The sequence below is a fragment of the Scleropages formosus genome, chromosome 20, assembly GCF_900964775.1.
Source record: "Scleropages formosus chromosome 20, fSclFor1.1, whole genome shotgun sequence".
Taxonomy (NCBI): domain Eukaryota; kingdom Metazoa; phylum Chordata; class Actinopteri; order Osteoglossiformes; family Osteoglossidae; genus Scleropages; species Scleropages formosus.
In genome coordinates this window covers 18801891-18821537 of record NC_041825.1, presented here as the reverse complement: position 1 = coordinate 18821537, position 19647 = coordinate 18801891, and the positions used below count along the sequence as shown (strand labels likewise).

At 44.9% G+C, this 19647-nt stretch overlaps 2 protein-coding genes across 11 annotated transcripts; one reads left to right on the top strand and one right to left on the bottom strand.

The window, feature by feature from the left end:
• Nucleotides 1-258: 258 nt before the first annotated feature.
• On the bottom strand, nt 259-2667 carry ten1 (TEN1 subunit of CST complex). Of its 8 annotated transcripts, none has more exons than XM_018761827.1 (4): nt 2608-2667; nt 1966-2162; nt 1671-1864; nt 259-555 (listed from the first exon to the last, which is right to left on the bottom strand). In XM_018761827.1, the coding sequence occupies exons 2-4, from the start codon at nt 2052-2054 to the stop codon at nt 413-415; spliced, it is 426 nt and encodes a 141-aa protein (XP_018617343.1). In that variant the 5' UTR covers nt 2055-2162; nt 2608-2667; the 3' UTR covers nt 259-412. The 8 variants fall into 8 exon arrangements, with proteins under 8 accessions (XP_018617343.1, XP_018617351.1, XP_018617348.1 ...); XM_018761835.1 differs by having other exon boundaries at nt 1671-1828; XM_018761832.1 differs by having other exon boundaries at nt 1966-2088; nt 2608-2665.
• A 67-nt stretch (nt 2668-2734) lies between these two features.
• acox1 (acyl-CoA oxidase 1, palmitoyl) lies at nt 2735-14926 on the top strand. Of its 3 annotated transcripts, none has more exons than XM_018761822.2 (14): nt 2735-2945; nt 3849-4008; nt 9204-9364; nt 9932-10039; nt 10334-10453; nt 10570-10685; nt 10957-11126; nt 11918-12080; nt 12172-12362; nt 12787-12966; nt 13230-13335; nt 13419-13562; nt 14050-14256; nt 14728-14926. In XM_018761822.2, the coding sequence occupies exons 1-14, from the start codon at nt 2837-2839 to the stop codon at nt 14776-14778; spliced, it is 1986 nt and encodes a 661-aa protein (XP_018617338.1). In that variant the 5' UTR covers nt 2735-2836; the 3' UTR covers nt 14779-14926. The 3 variants fall into 3 exon arrangements, with proteins under 3 accessions (XP_018617338.1, XP_018617341.1, XP_018617342.1); XM_018761825.2 differs by lacking the exon at nt 9204-9364 and adding an exon at nt 5842-6002; XM_018761826.2 differs by lacking the exons at nt 2735-2945; nt 3849-4008 and adding an exon at nt 5928-6002.
• The last annotated feature ends 4721 nt before the right edge of the window (nt 14927-19647 follow it).

Here is a 19647-nt window from a genome sequence, read left to right as displayed (position 1 = left end):
TTTTTCAAAGTTCGAATAACACGAGAATCTGTATCCAAGTATCATTCACACAGCCATAGTCAGGACATTTATACAAGCCAAATTGGTCAGACTCATTAATCCAATAAAGGGTGTTGGAAACAGGAAAGGAAAAAAAAAAAAACACAGGATATTTCAGTTATGCTACAGTAGAGACAGTGAAACCATATCATTAAACATGCTGTTGGGGAAGAACTTTGATCAGTAATAAAACAGTAAACACTGCCAACCATGCCTTTCTGTGGTGACGGAAACCATCTTTTTTAATTAAATCTTTCATCCAGATACTGTTATCATACATAGTCTTTGTTACATTTAAGTATTCCATTTCTTAATATTTCTCTGGGCAAAATAAATGAGTAACTGTGTGGCATTAAAGAATTCACAGGGAATCTCAGAGTGGAGGAGGCTGTGCTGCAGTTTCACACTCTCTTTCCTCGAAGTATCTTCTCTGTTCAGTGACAGCACGCTGCAGTAAGGCAAGGTTTATCCCTTCTACACAGTTCAGCACACGAGCACGCACAACTACACCAATCCCTGTGGAGACAAAAACACAGAAGATGGTTATAATGGCCATAAAGGCTGCAGATATATGTGAGAGGAATAAACTTGGAATTGTAACCCTATCGCTGCCAATTCAAGTCCCATGTGGGGTCCTGCTGCAAATTGTACAGTAGTTAAACTTAATTACTCTGTCAACATATCAAGGTTGTTACAGCTATGCAAAAGATTAGTAACAATTTGATTTGCCTCCCTCCATATTCCTATCAAATCACAAGCAAAATTCTGTTTTGGATGAACTTTTGGAACATAGATCTTATTTTATTGTTGGGGTCGACATCAGAAGCTCCCTCCACAATAAGAAATTAAGCTGCGTCTTACTTTCTTCTACCAGTTAATACTCGACTTGATAACTCATTCACCTTCATTCATTTACCTGACGCTTTTTTCCAAAGCGACTTACAATTTAGGTATGGTACTTCCAATTATTTACCTATTTATACCACTACCACTGGGTAGTTTTTACTGGAGCAATTCAGGGTAAGTACCTTGCTCAAGGGTACTACAGCTAGAGGTGGGAATCAAACATGGACCTTTGGGTCCAAAGGCAGTAGCTCTAACCACTACCTTACCCAGCTGTTCCAACTCAAGTGAATTATGAAAGATTTCGTCCCCTTTTTGAACTCATTACATTGCACTACATGGCCATTGTTTTGGACTTGTATTAAGTATTTATCTGCATTTTCTCAATATCAGACTTCTTTGTGCTGATGTAACCCATAACAGTTGCTAATTTTTTCAAAATCAGGCTAATCCGTACACCCCCGGAGAGAATATTTTGCTAAGATATAGAGCAATAATATTAATAATGCCATATTACACACACACACACACGCACATATATTTTCTGAACCGCTTATCCCATATGGGGTCGCGGGGAACCAGAGCCTACCCGGCAACACAGGGCGTAAGGCCAGAGGGGGAGGGGACACACCCAGGACGGGACCCCAGTCCGTCGCAAGGCACCCCAAGTGGGACTCGAACCCCAGACCCACCGGAGAGCAGGACCCGGCCCAACCCGCTGCACCACCACACCCCCCATGCCATATTACAACTGTTCTGAAAAAACATGGGTAATCTTTCACACTTACCCTCCTTGCTCTCAAGCTCTCCCAGAGCTACGTACTGGGTTCCAACTTGCGGATGAAACGGCTCCACAAAGGCGGTGTGAATCAGAACCTCATACTGGGCCGATGCATGCTGGGAAGAAAGGACGGCCAATGAATCTTCCGCCCGGTAAGAGACCAATCTAGAGAAAAGGGGGGACAGACAGCGAGCGCAGCATCTGAGAACAAGACGGTGAAAACACATGCGTTCAAAGACAGCGCTCGAAATTACACGTCACTTTCAAAGTTTTGCAAGCGATGAGAAACGGAGGCCGCTCACCTGCCGAACGTCCTCACCGCTGTCCCATCCCCAAGTGCTCCTGAACTGATTTCCCAAGGGAAGTGAAAAATGCCTGCTTCTGGAAGCATCCCTCTGTGCCATTGACAAAATTTTCCACTAAGCCTGTGGAAGTGTAGTAGGTGGTGGAAGAGGGGGAGAACCTGTCATCTCAGACTCAGTGTTGGAAAAACCTGCTGCTGTCCAAAAAAAAAATTAAATGTTACAAGTTATTGATCAATGATGGTGTGTTTGTCACTACTGTACGATTAATGACAGACACAAGCGACTACTGCGGTGCGGTACGGTACCGTACAGCAGCATATATATAATACATCATGTGACATGTCCACTCACTACTAGGCGTTATTTCCATCTTGATTATCAATATCATCATGTTATTATATGCTGCAATCTCTCATGATGACATCTCTCTATTTATTCCACTGATGTAATCTGACTCACACAGCTTTTCCCTGACTGCAAGGCCGCGCTGAAAGTTAAGCAAATAATTAAGTAAATTGGAGGGAACCTTCCCCAGTCCAACCAGAACAGCAACAACAACCTTTATCGATTATTTGCACTTCTGCTGTCTAGAAACACTAGCGAAACTAAGGGCTCGCTGCCCGCCTCGCGCACACTTACCGACGGCCCTTTCCAGGTAGTCGCGTGGAATGGCCGCGCGAACACGGACGCGATAGGCTACGCGAAGATGACGTCAAAGAACGTTATTCCGCCCACATTTAAGACGTCCAGGAAGTCGCGCTCCGTCGTTGTCCTGCTGGTCACAGCCTTACGTAATTGTTATCCCACATAATTTCGAAATATTAATACAATTCCGACAACTTTCGAATTCGGTACCTTTACCTCCAACATGAATGCTGATATCCGCAGAGAACGCGAAAACGCGTCTTTCAAGACCGAAGTGCTCACGCACATTCTTGACGGAGGTCCGGAGAAAACGAAAAGGAGAAGAGAAATCGGTGAGAGATGATGATGATGATGATGATGATGTTATTTTTGTTGTGTTGCAGTGCTGCAGTCCGTGTTAAGCACCTAAAACTGTCATTTTTTTAACAAAAAAACACGTTCCACGTCACTCTGTTTACCAGGCGTTTTTATTTACCGTAAATTCCTGAACCCCTGGTGCCGAGGCCATGATAGCTATTAGCTCAGTGAGTGACAGTCAGCTCGGTCGGTGCCGACAACGTACAGCTAGCAGCCGGTACTACTAGGCCGCCGGCCGGGCTATGTGTCTGACTTCGCGCTCTGCAGAAACAACCTGATGATGCAAACTAGTGCTGATCCGAAATACTAACTGAGCTTTAAGTCTCGTGGAAAAGTGTGGTTTGCCCGTGTCTCAGAGAGTTGTCGAGCAAATTCAGTTGTTGTTGTTGTTGTTGTTATCATTAAATAATATATAATCAAGTATAAAACCGGGGTGAGCTACGAACGAATGAATCTGCAGCCAGACTGCTGTTGAGATCATCATGTCGTAAAACTACAATGAAATCATGTGTGAAACTTGGAGCATGATGATTACGAAACACGAATGGATTGGAACATCAGTTGATCTCAGTTGGTTCTTTTTGTTATCAACTTATTTAGCTGATGCCTTGTTCAAGGCAACTTGCAGTTAGCAAACTTTTACAATTGATAATGATTTACCTATTTGTACCATAGCCTGGGTACACTTTGTGTATTGGTTCAGGGTAAGTCTGGTGATCATGTGTGGTACAAGCAAGCAGGTGGGGGATTTGAACTGGGATCCTTTGTTTTAACAGCTCTAACCGCTGCACCACTTGCTGCTCTTACTTAAAACACATGCCAGGGATATCAAACTTCAGGCTCAATTTTATCCTCATTGCTTGTTTCCAAAACTGTAGAGAATCTAGTGATCAACGATCCGGGCTTTCAGCACGAAGACCTCAATTTCCTGTCCCGCAGCGAGCGCTATGATGCCGCAGTGAAGAAGAGTGCATGGATGATCCTCAAACTACGGGAGTATGGTATCTCTGATCCGGAAGAGATCTTTTTCTACAAGAGGTATGTGTAGCACTGTGCTGGATTTTTGTCCTTGAAATTACACTGACAGCTGAACGTAAGCTATAGGTGTTTAAAATGTTTTTGCTTCAGTTTGATAAGCCCTCAAAGGAGTGTATACATTTGCCAGTATATGCAACCATACGTGTTACCTAAAGTATTCAAGTTTTGTCTGCGTGTCTCTGTGTACACACTAAAAATTTAGGCAGAGTAGGTGTCTTTAATTTCCTCTGGTGTAACTTACAAGCTGCAGCTTTCATGTTTTTGTTCTGTACGTGACTCTGCCAGAATTAGATGGGTGATGGAATAAAGGTCTCTCTGTATTTGTCAAGAATTCAAGCCTGGCAAAAGCTTTCTGTCAGTAGGCGAAAGATCACTGGTAGATACATTTGCACTGTCAGAGTGCATGCTGAATACAGTACTATTAGTTTGGTTCTATCTATCCATCCATCCATGCATCCATCCACTTTCTTTCCTGCTTGTCCTAGTAGGGTTGCTTTGGCAACAGGGAGAGCAGAGAACCCCAGATGTCCCTGTCCCTTGCAAAGTCCTCCAGCTCAACCTGGGGGATCCCTAGCTACTCCCAGGCCAACTGTGAGATATAATCCCTCCAGTGGGCCCTGGGCTGACCTCGGGGCCTAGTCCCAGTTGGCCGTGCCCGGTATACCTCCAAAGGGAGGCGCCCAGGGGGCATCCTTATCGGATGCCCCAACCACCTCAGCTGGCTCCTCTCAATGCGGAGAAGTCGCGACTCTCCTCTGAGTTCCTCCCGGATGTCCGAACTCCTCACCCTGTCACGGAGAGCGAGTCCAACCACCCTGCAGAGAAAACTTATTTCAGCTGCTTGTATCTGTGATCTTATTCTTTCGGTCATTACCCAGAGTTCATGACCATAGGTGAGGGTAGGGATGTAGATTCTCCAGTAAATGGAGAGCTTTGCCTTATGGCTCAGCTCCCCCTTCACCACTACAGTCCAGTACAGCGACCACATTACTGCTGCCGCTGCTCCCAGTCTGCAGCTGATCTCGCGCTCCCTTCTCCCCTCACTCGTGAACAAGACCCCAAGATACTTAAACTCCTCCACCTGGGGGCAAATTCCCTTCCTGGATCAGGGCGTTGGCGTGGCGGAAGGGCTTGCGTGGTCTACGGATCTCCAGAGTTATGTCGTTGGGAGCAGTATGCTCCTGGTAGGGTCTCCCAAGGTGAACAGGTCTGGAGTAAAGATCCAGACTAACACGATCCAAAAGTGTCCATGGAAAAAGTAAATGGGAGAGTGTTTTCCTTGCCTGGAATAGGGTTACTGTGACTTGTACCTGGAGCCAGGCCTGGGGGTAAACACCTGGTGGCCAGGCAGCCCACGTAACCCAGCTGGGCTCAGGCCAGAAAGGCAACGTGGGCCCACCACGGGCAAGGTCCAGCAGGGGGGTTGGGTGCGATATGTACCAGGCGGCAGGAGAGGGAGGGGTGACACGTGGCATCGTGGCCTCTCGCAACAGAAACTAGCTCTTAGCACGTGGAATGAGTGGTATTGTGTTTTTATTAATTCTTGCAAAACATTTGTCTTCTCTGAAGACAAGCTGATGGAAGCATTGAAGATTTTTTTCCAGTATTGTGGAAATGTAGAAGCAAAGCAGTATTTTGCTGTGTAGCAGGTGCAAAGTGATTTTCAGTATTTGCTAAATGTCTTAATGTGTAAGAACAGGTCAGGCAATCTCACATTTTCACCAGTGTGAATATGAGAGGCACCATTATGGTATAAATGAGAATTGTTTTGTCCTATTGGGAGTCTGGAGACCAGATCCTTTGCAACCTCAGCCTGTGCCTTTCTCCCTTCAGCACTGCACAAAGGAATTACAATGACCCCATGGATGTCCACTTCCTCATGTTTGTCCGTTCTCTGTGGAACATGTGCACTGAAGAGCAGCTCAACAAGTGGCTTCCCCTCATACAGTCCTACAGTGCCATAGGCACCTATGCCCAGACTGAGTTGGGACACGGTCAGTGTAAATCACATGGGATTTGGAGAGTTCTAATTAACAATGAAGATCATCCTTTTCCATGTTTTTAGTTTGGGTAGTATGCACCGAGTGGAATAAAGAGAAAACTGTTTTAGTCTCTGTAAAGGGGTTTTTGGCCATAAAATTAAGGCATTGATTATCTGTAGGTGTTTGACAGACCTTTATAGTTTTTTGCACCCTTTGTTTTTGCCATTGTGAAATCGCAAGCTAACAATAGTTCCTGTTCTTTAAACATGCTTGTAAGTCTTTATTAATTCTCATGGAGAGACTGACTCTTAATCACTCCTTTCATAAGTAGACATTTCAAACAAAAAAACAAATTGGGTTTACTGAAGAAGAGCTGAACGAAAGACTAAGTCTAACGAGATAATTGAGAAATATGGATTCATTTAGAAACTCTGCTTTCCTGGATCTGTCTCTTCTTCCCTTTACTTCCCACCTAATGTTTCTTTGGTCTCCTCTGTTGTATCTGTAAATTTAGAAAAGTCATTGCTTATTTACATTTCATTGTAAAGCCTTGAATTCACTGCCTTTCAGTAGCTTAAATAACTTCTCCCTGTACAAGTTTAACCCTGTGATCTGCTCACCTGAAATGGCAGCAGTTGACCAATATGGTTGCTGACCAAACACATGTCCACACTGTCATTGCTGAGATGACTACCTGGCCCACTGCAGTGCACAAGCCTCACCCATGAGCGTAAAGACTTTTAATGATTAAAATACTCTTTTTGAGATAGAGTTGCTACACCCTCATCCCCAGTGATTTTCATAATTCTGAAACATTTTTTTTCCAGAAACAGAAAAGTGGTATTAAATTGTTTTTTTTAAAAAAAAGCTATTTTTCAGTGACAAAGCTTTTCACTCAGTGAATGAGTGTACAGGTATTTCTGGATATCTGAAGTGAATCAATTCTGGGAAACGTTATGGTTATTGAATTTTCATAAAATGAACATATTTCCTGTTTTTAATTGAATGAATATTTATTTGCATTTACATTTATTCATTTAGCTGATTCTTTTCTCCAAAGCCACCAACAATATTAAATCTACCTACAGTTATTTACCCATTTATACAGCTGGGTAATTTTACTGGAAGAAGTACCTTGCTCTAGAGTACTACAGCCAGAGGTGAGATTCAAACCTGCAACCTTTGGATCTAAAGGCAGTGGCACCGCTACACTACCGGCTGCCCTAGGGCAGTTTGTCTCACTGTCTCTGGTTTTGCTGCATGACAAGTTGATCAGTTCCCTGTAGCATGAGCAATAAACTGAGCACATCGTGTGTATTGTAAAGAGGTGCACTGTTGCAAGATTGCACGTATGTGTCTGAAAAAACAATCAGCAAAACTGTTCCTGTGCTGTCTCCCCAATCATCTTATTAGAGTATCTCGTATTACTTGGTCTACCTCACACAACCATCCAGTAGCTGACTTCACCTCAACACTTTGAGTCCTAGTGTTGTGGTTAGAGCTGCAGCCTTTGGTTCTGAAGGTTGCCAGTTTTCACCTACTGTTGTAGTACTTTTGAGCAAGGTACTTTCCCTAAAATTACTCGGCTGTATAAATGGATAAATAGTTGTAGGTATTTTAACACCAAGTTCTTTTGGATAAGTGTCAGCTAAATGTATGAATTGAAATAAAACACCTCAGCTTTCCAACAAACCTATAGAATTTACTATACTTTTATATAACTCCCACTCTTGCATTCCTAACACAAATAGACAGATTTGGATGCAGAAATATGAATCGCGTCGTCATAAATACTTAATGAGCTAAAAAAAATGGGTATTCTAGGCAGAAAGTTTCAGAATCCAATTGTGACTGCCATTGGCCAGCAGTACTTCCTCTTCACTGGCACAATGCTGGACCTTTAAATCCTTTTGGAAAGGCTTTGGATAAATCTCTTTATGCTGATTTATTGTTCCGTAAATGAGAATTTGGATAAAAGGCAAGAGTTAACACCGAAATTTAGTGTGTACTGAGGCATGCCTGTGTGTAGTATGTGAATATATGTCACATACCGAATATTCCCTAATTAACGCCCCCAGGAGCGTTACATTTTGAGAAGGGAGGGGTGTTAAATACAAGTCAAAAAAATCGGTCTGCGGTTTTGGTTCTGTACGGTAACATATATTCCCAAATCACTTTATTTATAACACAAGAAATTATACACAAATTGTTGAAGTGCTGCATTACATAGATACGCGATGGCTCTGAAGACCATTTATTCCTGCAGTTGGACGAAGAACAAGAGGATTCCGAGTTGGAAAGGGTTATCTCAGGACGATGTTGACATTGAGCAGCAGGTGTTGGAGAACATGGTGGCCGCAAACGAGGACCTTTTGTCAGAACACGGTGATATTGACAGTGGTTCCAAGGACGTGTTCCGATTATGATGGCACCATCATTGAACTGCATATACATGTATGTGTATTCAGTTAGTTTTGAAGAATGGTGTTTAAAAGTTTGACAGACTTTTTTTTAAAAAGTTTAAAGTTTATATTTGCCTTCACTTATATGGATATGGACACAATAAAACAGTGACGGACTTAGTCATAATAGGTGAGTGATTCCCCCCCCCCCCCCCCCTCAAATAGCCGGTGGAGGCGTTAATAAGGGAATATTCAGTATAAGCTCTAAATATGTGTATTTATCAAGTATGGTTTAGATGCCCCAAAAAGTATTAATTCACCTTTGAAATAATTGTGCACATCACTTCCTTTTTCCCTTCCATTCAGCTTCTCACATGAAAATTGCAAGTTCTGGAAAAATGAATATGGTTGCTTCTTTTGAAAATCTACTTGATTATGAAATTTGTTTTTTGTATTATAAAAACATACGTGTTAATACTTTACAGAATCCAAAAGCTGGTTTCTCAGTTGTGTAATTGGTGTGTGATGCTCCCATGAGTTTCTCACAGGATTGTTTTGTCTCCCTTGTTTTTTTTTGGGTGGACATATCTGCTTATGCCCATTCATATACTATCATGCTCCTTTTCAACTTCATCCTTGTTTCTCTTTCACATTTAAATTGCTTTGTTCCAAAAAAAACATCTTTATCCCTTCATTGTCTCTCCCTGTCTTGCCCCTTCACCTTGGTTTGTCTTAAACTTGCCTGCCTACCTACCTACAATTTCATGCATTCACATGCATGCTTATATGCATGCATGCAAACCTCCTGCAGCTTTGTGCATCGTGGGCGCCCAGAGCCCTTGGACCTTCACCTCGGAATGTTCCTGCCCACACTGTTGAACCAGGCAACACCTGAGCAGCAGGATGCCTTCTTCATGCCTGCGTGGAACTTGAAGATCATCGGCACATATGCTCAGACAGAGATGGGTCACGGTAATGGAGCCTGTGGCTCCCAGTTCAGTTTTTTATTCTCTGCTGTTGGGAGTGACTTGGTTAAAGGGTTAACAGTAGTATAGTTCTCTTCAAACTAATGAAGAACTGTTCTAAAGCCTCCAAAATAACCACAAGGACCTTTAAGAACAGGAATGTTCTGCATCATTTCTCATCTTTGGTAAGAGACCAAAGCCTCTTCAGGAGGTCGTGTTAATACATGTTGAAAGGATATTGAACTGAAAGATGAGATGTAATATTTTTTGTTTTGCTAGTTTCTGTGCACATAATTTCTACCCCTTATGCTTTAAAATATGGTGCACATATTTTTCAGAGTAGAAATGTAAAATTTATGAAGTCTCACTGTTTTTAGTTCTGTCAAACACCTACATGAATACCTTGGAAAACATCCTTTTCTCAGCTTCCCCTGTGTTCATTTCAGACATTTAAACTGCCGAAGACTTCAACTGGTTATACTCATTATTATATAATGACTGAACTAGAAGTTATGTTTCTACTGTATTCTTTCTAGTTCCTTTTGCATTTGCGATATATTCTATGTTCTTCTAGGCACCCACATCCGTGGGCTGGAGACCACTGCAACCTATGACCCATCTACCCAGGAATTTGTACTGAACAGCCCCACAGTAACGTCAATAAAGTGGTGGCCAGGAGGATGTGAGTACAGTTGATAGGCAGTTAATTTGATCTCTTAGACATAAATGGGGGCAGCTGCCAGTGTACTGGATAGAGCTGCTGCTTTTGACTCTGAAGGTTGCAGGTTCAAATCCCACCTGCTGCTGTACCTTTGAGCAAGGTACTTACCCTATACTGTTCCAGTAGAATTACCCAGCTGTATAAATGAGTAGTTATCTTAACATTGTAACTTGCTTTGGAGGAATGTGTCAGTAAAATTAATAAATTTATGAATGAACAGAAGATGGATTGTCTGCCTTCTTCGTTTTTATCCAGTGGGCAAGACATCGAACCATGCTGTGGTCCTGGCTCAGCTGTATACCCAGGGGAACTGCCATGGTCTGCATGCTTTCATCGTGCCTATCCGATGCATGACCACACACAAGCCGCTGCCAGGTACCCACTATTCAGCTACTCTATTTCTGCATCAATCTCTCTCAATCTACCTGTGAGAGAGAGGGAAGACTTAAATAGTTGTGGCTGTCACTACTACCATCAGTGTCCCCTTGCAGGTGTGGTGGTGGGAGACATTGGGCCCAAGTTTGGCTTTGATGAGGTGGACAATGGATTCCTAAAACTGGAGAATGTACGAATCCCTCGGGAAAACATGCTGATGAAATATGCCAAGGTAGGCAGCTTCACACGCATACATCAGGACGAATCTAATACAACGAAACCGAAACACAGATGAGCACATGCATTACTGAAGCCTTCACTTTGGAGATCCTCTGTAATGAGGGGGAAAAACCAGTAATGCACTTCTTAAACCTTCCATTCACAAGATGAAGCCAACTGCTGATAACTGCAGTCTGAAATGCAAATTTCTAACCAGAGCAGGGAGGTTTTGCCTCTTTCTTGTGTAAGAACTGAGGCTGCACTACCCCTTTATGTGCATGCAGGTAGAACCAGATGGGACCTATAAGAAACCACCAAGTGACAAGCTGACCTACAGCACCATGGTGTTCATCCGCTCAATGATTGTTGGGGAGTCTGCCCGATCTCTGTCAAAAGCATGCATGATTGCCATCCGCTACAGTGCTGTCCGGCACCAGTCAGAACTGCGGGCTGGGTCAGTACACAAGTACAGCATGAATCCATTCATCATATTCTGCTTCTTGACTTAATTTCTCTGGGTCTGTTGACAGTGTGTTTCTTTGTTTTCCTATATTCCGATATGTGTGCAATTGACGTGCTTATTTACATTTGATAAATTTCTTACAAATGTGCATAACATACATTGATATTGGCTACTTGTTTCATATGTTTTAAGTTTCTTGTATGGTCCATACGCTAATACTTATAAGGCCTAGTCACAGTGAACATCCTGCTTCCAGAAATGGTACAGAGCAATCTCTCTGAGATGGGGTTGGGTAAAAAAACTGCCTTCTGTGATTACCCCCCTGTTATACTGACAAAATGTAGAGACTCAACTTTTGCCAAAATAGTTAAATAAAATCTCAAAGCAAGCTTGAGAATTGAGACATCTATACTATCTTATGGGCTCTGACCATCCTCCAGTAAATCTGAAAAGTAGCTCTAAGAGGTTGATGCTTACTAATTAAAAAGTTTTTTGTTCTCATCAAATATGTCAACATCAAGATGCTGGATGGTATATTTATACACTTCAGAATCTTCTACATGTCATGTGACAACACATTATTCCTAAAACTACCTTCCACAACTCCACAGTAACCATTTTATCATAATAAAGGTCCTTCATCTTCAAGATGTCATTTCATACCATAGAGTGGATAAAAGCCATAAGTGTTAATTGTCTGTGTGGGTGAGTATGAACCAATTTTTTTTGGTCAATGCATCTTGGTTCTGACCTCCATTCTACCACCTGCTTCTGTTGCCCAGTGAGCCAGAGCCTCAGATCTTGGACTACCAGACCCAGCAGTACAAATTGTTCCCACTGTTGGCAGCTGCCTACGCATTCCACTTCATGGGCCAATACATGATCCAGATGTACCACCGCATCAGTGGGGACATCAGCCAAGGAGACTTCAGTGAGATGTCTGAGGTAAAGCCTCTTAATCTGTCCACCATATCAATACTTTTTAAAAATTGACTTTACTCAAGTGGCATCTACATGTGTCTCCTCCCCCTCCTAGTTGCATGCGTTGTCAGCTGGCCTGAAGGCTTTTACCACATGGGTGGCCACAGAAGGCATCGAAGTGTGCCGCATGGCCTGTGGGGGCCATGGCTACTCTCGCTGTAGCAGGCTGCCTGACATCTACGTCACCTTCGCTCCCACTTGCACCTATGAGGGTGAAAATACTGTCATGATGCTGCAGACTGCCAGGTAAGCTCAGCTGACACTACCTGTCTCCATTACTCTGGCAAAAAAGTAGGTATGGCAGGGTTTACATGGTGCAATGTTTGTGTTGTCAAGCTTCAAGTTTTATCATATGTATTTGAAGATAATGAAGTTCTTGTGCTGCAGTCCTGTCTGTCCACAATAATATTCATTGAATAGACATTTACTGAGTGCTATTAGCATACCACGGCCATGACAACCTCCAGTCCTTGTTTCTGTGTTCAAATAACAGGTCGGTCAGTTAAAATTGCAGCTGGTGAAACTCCTCGTCCACTGCTGTGTGACTGAGTGGCAATACCACCTTTGCTAACAAGCATCCTTGTGGAAACCCTCTGTACATAGGTGTGTTCCGGTGATGAAGTGAAGCACTGAAAGTCAGATTCCTCATTGAGTTTCTTGAATTTGCCAGGTACCTGGTTAAGAGTTATTCACAGGCAAGTGCAGGGCAGAAGCTCAGTGGCATGGTATCCTACCTGAATGAGTCTCAACAGCACCACCTGCAGGCCCAGCCTGTGACAGCACGCAGCACTGTGGTCAACATCAACGACCTGACAAGCCTTGTGGAAGCCTACAAGCTAAGGGCTGCCAAGTGAGATGAAACTGTTTGTTTGTCCTCTGTCATATGAACGACACACTTTTTTCCCCCCCCTAAAGTTTAACAATGAATACATTTTCTTAGTTTGGCTTTACACCCTCATCTAACCTGTTTTCTTAGCGAGACTGAAATTTCACCCGTTCATAGATATGCATTTTTAAAATTTTTTTTTTTCTTCATACTGGCTGAAAATAAGTGGGGTTCCTTCAGCTTTTGTTCCCAAAGTTCTTAATGCTTCTAAATTTTTTTTTTTTTAGGCTGGTAGAGCTGGCAGCTAAAAACCTGCAGCATGAACTGCAGCTCAAAGCAAGCAAGGAGGATGCCTGGAACAACACGTCCATCGAGCTGGTCAGAGCTTCTGACGTAAGTTTCACGCCATCTCACTAGTCATTGTTCATGCATTGTTGCTCAGAATGTCGTACTGATCACCCTTGCATGTCTCTCAGGCTCACTGCCACTATGTGGTGGTGAAGACATTTGCAGCCAAGCTGACAGAGGTGCATGACGCAGCTGTTCACTTGGCCCTGAGCACCCTGGCACTGCTCTATGCTCTGCATGGGATGACCGAAAACTCTGGAGACTTCCTACAGGTATTGTCTGTTCTCCAAATGCATGTATTGATATTTCTGTGGTACACTCCATACCACAAACAGCTGGGGGGGAGGGAGAAAAGACGTTAACTTTTTTTAGGTAATGCTTTGTCCAGAGCAACTTAGTCAGATATACTAAGCCATTTATAATTGTATATCCATCTACACAAGTTTAATCCACACATTCGCAGCATGGTCAGTTAAGGGTCACTAGTTCACCTGAAACACGGCTTTGCATGGGTTACTTCCGGGTGCTTCAGCTTCTTCCCACAATGCAAACGGGGAACATGCAGCGTCTACGCAGAGCCAGACTCAAGTCCATAGCCCACAAGTTTTTAAAGACCTAATAGCTAGAGTTACATGTCTAGTCAGAGAGGAAAATTGAGATTCTTGGCCACTGCTCTGTTGCGTTTCCTTTCTCACTTTAGTTTAGAACTGTTGTACTCCTGCATTGTCACTTCCCTTTGTCATTTCCTGTCTTATGCAGGCTGGTCTGCTGACCGTGCCTCAGTTGTCTCAGGTTTCCCAGCGTGTGAAAGAGCTGCTCTCTCAGGTGCGGCCAAATGCTGTGGCCCTGGTGGATGCCTTTGATTACCGTGATGAGATACTTGACTCTGCCCTGGGGCGCTATGATGGAAATGTATATGAGAGCATGTTTGAGTGGGCCCAGAAGTCTCCACTCAACCAAACAGAGGTGAGGTCCTCTTTGACTTGCATGAAAAATAAAGCAACATTTTGAGTGGTAGGGATGAAGATGTCAGTCTTGAAGAGGGAAGGGCTTTATTTATCTGTCACTTTTTCCTTTTTAATTGGGTTTTATGCACAGGACAATCAAAACAGGACACAGATACATTATGCTAAGAAACGGCAAATATGTCCACATAGAGTGAGCGTTCAGGGTGCAAAGGTTATTTCACAGATGTGATCATGTAGCGCTTTCTAATAATTTCCACAAGGGTACATACATATTGCAAAAGACAAAGTTGTCATGCAAATCAAATGTCATTTTTTTTTTTGACTAGGAGAGATTTAAATATTTCTTTGCCAAATATGTAAGAGGAGCAGATAGTATATGTACTATGACATCAAGTAAAGGAGTCTAGGTTGTGATTGATGTATTGATTATGTAAAATTTGTAATTAGCCCTTCTCTTTTCTAACTGTAGGTCCACGAGTCCTACCACAAGTACCTGAAGCCTCTACAGTCAAAACTGTGAGCTATGGAGGGGGAGACTTTCTTTGAACAGATGATCCATCCAATTACACAACTACACACTAAACACTAACAAATGTCAATCTTCCCTAGTGAGGTATTTCAAGACTTTTTTTTTTTTTTTTTTTTTTTTTTTAATTATTTTGGTTAGCTCAGAACTTCATCCCAAAACTCTAGATTCTCCAACAGGAGAAGTTAATGTTCCTACAGGACAAGCTTGACATTTGGCTGAAATTATCCCACCCAACTGAGAAATGCTGCTAAATGAAATACCTTGGAGACATTTCTTTGAGGAGGTTTAGCTCTGTGTTGCATCTTGTGGCAAGATGCACTAAAGCTCATTTTAATGTCATCTATGACAGCAGGTTTCCAGCTCTCTTCCAGTCACAAAGAGCTCTGGTTGGGTGTTAATGAGTCAAGACAGTAATTTAAATGTTTTACCCTTTGGAATAAATACCTGTCTTTGGCCATGAAGAACTATAACTGAGTAGTATTTCAGGCTGTGGAAAAATTAGACCATTTCCCCCAGTATGCTGTACTTCTGTCAAGCGTTCCACTTCGTTGAATTCTATGAATATTTTGTCTGTTACTTGGTCTGTCAAGTAACATGAATGTACTGTTTAAAAATGTTTTGAGAACCACAGGGGTCAGAAATGATAGTTGCCTTGTTTCATAATCAATATGCTGAAGAGATTAAAATGCTTTACAAAGAATGAGAAATCAAAATGCATATTAATTTCTCTGCTTTCTTTAATGTTAGAGTATTGATATTTTGCCTGTTTTACTTAACCCTGAAAGGAATTGGTGTGTACAAATGATGGTTGAACTTCTCAAATTGTAAAGGGGGCCTTTAGTACACCACTGAAGTAAAAGATATACAAAACGGCACCAAAAATATCTAAACATATAAAGGGCCTTTTAAATACCCAGTTGGACATGATTAATATGGACTGATGAGACTAAGACTGAACATACAGTGTAGAAATGAGAATGCCAATGACTTTTACTCAGCATTTAATATTATGTAAAATGGCCTGATTCAATATGGGACCTGCTGAGGACATCGTTTCATTTTAATAATGACTGGTGACATGTTTCTGTATATGGTAATTGTACTGAGCTTGTGTAATTAGCACAACAAACTATTTTTAGTAAGGGAACTTGAATCTTAAGTGGCACACTGTAGCCATAACATGTTAATGGAGATCCAAATGAGTGATTTTCAATAAATATATCTAGGATTCCTGTTTTGAAGTGGAACACATTGTGATTTATGAAATCATGCCTTTTCTGTTGTCAAAATGATCAGTAAGTTAATTTAATAAACATTGCTCTTTCAATTATATTTGTTTGCTTCTGTTTCCCCTTAAGGTGTGACTTTTCACTAATTGATATATTAATACCCCTCCGTGAACCGCCACCTTACCGTGGGGGAGGGGTTTGAGTGCCTGAGTGACTCCAGGAGCTATGTTGCCCGGGGCTATATGCCCCTGGTAGGGTCTCCCATGGCAAACAGGTCCTGGATGACAGACGAGACAAAGCGCGGTTCAAAAGCCCCTTATGAAGAAGCTAAAACCAAGGCTTTTGTTTACCCCGCCCGGTATGGGGTCACCGGGGCCCCATCCTGGAGCCAGGCCCGGGGGGGGCTCGCATGCGAGCGCCTGGTGGCCAGGTCTATGCCCACGGGGCCGGGCTCAGCCCGAAGCCATGACGTGGAGCCGCTCTTCAGTGGGCTCACCCCCTGCCGGAGAGACCGTAAGGAGCCGGCTCATTGTGATTTGGGCGGTGGTCGGGGCCGAGTACCTGGCTAACCCAAACCTTGGGCGCCAACTCTGGTTTTTGGGACTTGGAACGTCACCTCACTGGCAGGGAAGGAGCCTGAGCTGGTGCGGGAGGTTGCAAGATACCGTCTAGATATAGTCGGGCTCACTTCCACTCACAGCTTGGGTTCTGGAACCACTCTTCTCGACCAAGGGTGGACTCTCCACTATTCTGGCGTTGCTCAGGGTGAGAGGCGGCGGGCAGGTGTGGGCTTATTAACAGCCCCCCAGTTTAGCCGCCATGTGTTGGAGTCTACCCCGGTGAATGAGAGGGTCATCTCCCTGCGCCTTCGGGTCAGAGAACGGTCTCTCACTGTCGTTTGTGCTTATGCGCCTAGCGGCAGTGTAGAGTACCCGGCCTTTTTGGAGTCCCTGGAGGGCGTGCTGGAAAGCGTTCCCACTGGGGACTCTGTCGTTCTACTGGGGGACTTTAACGCCCACGTGGGCAGCGACAGTGACACCTGGAGGGGCGTGATTGGGAGGAACGGCCTCCCTGATCTGAACCCGAACGGTAAATTGTTGTTGGATTTCTGTGCTAGTCACGGTTTATCCATAACGAACACCATGTTCATGCATAAGGGTGTCCATCAGTGCACTTGGCACCAGGACACCCTAGGTCGGAGGTCGATGATCGACTTCGTAGTCGTTTCTTCTGATCTTTGGCCATATGTCTTGGATACTCGGGTGAAGAGAGGGGCTGAGCTGTCAACTGATCACCACCTGGTGGTGAGTTGGATTTGATGGCGGGGGAAAAAGCTGGACAGACCTGGCAGGCCCAAACGCATAGTGAGGGTCTGTTGGGAACGTTTAGCGGAGGCCCCTGTCAGAGAGGTCTTCAACTCCCACCTCCGACAGAGCTTCAACCAGGTCCCGAGGGAGGGAGGGAGGGAGGGGGGGGACATTGAGTCTGAATGGACTCCATTGTCGGGGCGGTGGTTCGGAGCTGCGGCCGTAAGGTCTCCGGCGCCTGTCGCGGCAGCAATCCCTGAACACGGTGCTGGACACCGGAGGTAAGGGATGCCGTCAAGCTGAAGAAGTAGTTCTATCGGGCCTGGCTGGCTCATGGGACCCCTGAAGCAGCTGACGGGTACCGACGGGCCAAACGGAACGCGGCTCTGGCAGTCGCCGCGGCAAAAACTCGGGCTTGGGAGGAGTTCAGTGAGGCCATGGAAGAAGACTTTCGGTCGGCCTCAAAGAGATTCTGGCAAACCGTCTAGCGACTCGGAGGGGGGAAGCGGTGTTCCACAAACACTGTTTACAGTGGAAGTGGTGCGTTGCTGACCTCAGCTGAGGATGTCCTCGGGCGGTGGAAGGAGTACTTTGAGGATCTCCTTAATCCCTCCGACACGCCTTCCGTAGAGGAAGCCGAGGCTGGGGACTCGGAGGGGGACTCGTCCATTACCCTGGCTGAAGTTGCTGAAGTAGTCAAAAAAACTCCTCGGTGGCAAGGCTCCGGGGGTGGATGAGATCCGCCCCGAGTTTCTCAAATCTCTGGATGTTGTGGGGCTGTCTTGGCTGACACGCCTCTGCAGCATTGCGTGGAGTTCGGGAACGGTGCCTCTGGACTGGCAGACCAGGCTGGTGGTCCCTCTTTTTAAGAAGGGGGACCGGAGATTGTGTTCCAACTACAGGGGGATCACACTCCTTAGCCTCCCTGGGAAAGTCTATGCCAGGGTACTGGAAAGGAGAATCCAACCGATAGTCGAACCTCGGATTCAGGAGGAGCAATGCGGTTTTCGCCCTGGCCGTGGAACACTGGACCAGCTCTATACCCTCACTAGGGTGCTGGAGGGTTCGTGGGAGTTTGCCCAACCAGTCCATATGTGTTTTGTGGACCTGGAGAAGGCATTTGACTGTGTCCCTCGTGGCATCCTGTGGGAGGTACTTCGGGATTATGGGGTTCGGGGCTCGCTGCTACGGGCTGTTCGTTCCCTGTATGACCGGAGCAGGAGCTTGGTTCGCATTGCCGGCAGTAAGTCAGACCTGTTCCCGGTGCATGTTGGACTCCGCCAGGGCTGCCCTTTTGTCACCGATTCTGTTCATTATCTTCATGGACAGAATTTCTAGGCGCAGCCAGGGAACGGAGGGTGTCTGTTTTGGTGGCTGCAGGATCTCGTCTCTGCTTTTTGCGGACGATGTGGTGCTGTTGGCTTCATCAAATCAAGACTTGCAGCGTGCGCTGGGGAGGTTTGCAGCCGAGTGCAAAGCGGTGGGGATGAGAATCAGCACCTCCAAATGCGAGGCCATGGTTCTCAGTCGGAAAAAAGGTGGATTTCCCCCTCCGGGTTAGGGGGGAGCCGCTCCCTCAAGTGGAGGAGTTTAAGTATCTTGGGGTCTTGTTCACGAGTGAGGGAAAAATGGAGCGGCAGGTTGACGGACGGATCGGTGCGGCATCCGCAGTAATGCGGTCATTGTACCGGTCTGTTGTGGTGAAGAGGGAGCTGAGCCGTAAGGCGAAGCTCTCAATTTACCGGTCAGTCTACGTTCCTACCCTCACCTATGGTCATGAGCTCTGGATCATGACCGAAAGAATGAGATCGCGGATACAAACGGCAGAAATGAGTTTCCTCCACAGAGTGGCTGGGCGCACCCTTAGGGATAGGGTGAGGAGCTCAGTCACCCGAAAGGAGTTTGGAGTAGAGCTGCTGCTCCTCCGCATCGAGAGGAGCCAGTTGAGGTGGCTCGGGCATCTGTTCCGGATGCCTCCTGGACGCCTCCCTGGGGAGGTGTTCCGGGCTTGTCCCACTGGGAGGAGGCCTCGGGGCAGACCCAGGACACGTTGGAGAGACTATGTCTCCCGGCTGGCCTGGGAACGCCTTGGGGTTTCCCTAGGGGAACTGGAGGAGGTGTGCGGGGAGAGGGAAGTCTGGAGGACTCTGCTCGGACTGCTGCCCCCGCAACCCGGCCCCGGATAGCGGAGGAAGATGGATGGATGGATGATATATTAATAGATGCAGTGTTTTAATTTGGCACGGTTAATATCAACAAGGTGTTCTGTGTGTTATGCCTTATAACTAATATATTGTTCCGCTGTACCTTTGCGCTCCACAGTA

Bases quoted from the DNA above. Each gene is read 5' to 3' on its own strand.
- acox1 (XM_018761822.2), top strand. From the start codon at position 2,837: ATGAATGCTGATATCCGCAGAGAACGCGAAAACGCGTCTTTCAAGACC. The intron at 10,040-10,333 runs GTGAGTACAGTT...GTTTTTATCCAG, and splicing joins AAAGTGGTGGCCAGGAGGAT to TGGGCAAGACATCGAACCAT. The intron at 12,363-12,786 runs GTAAGCTCAGCT...TGAATTTGCCAG, and splicing joins ATGATGCTGCAGACTGCCAG to GTACCTGGTTAAGAGTTATT.
- ten1 (XM_018761827.1), bottom strand. From the start codon at position 2,054: ATGCTTCCAGAAGCAGGCATTTTTCACTTCCCTTGGGAAATCAGTTCA. The intron at 1,865-1,965 runs GTGAGCGGCCTC...TCTTGTTCTCAG, and splicing joins GCGGTGAGGACGTTCGGCAG to ATGCTGCGCTCGCTGTCTGT. The intron at 556-1,670 runs GTAAGTGTGAAA...TTGTCTCCACAG, and splicing joins AGAGCTTGAGAGCAAGGAGG to GGATTGGTGTAGTTGTGCGT.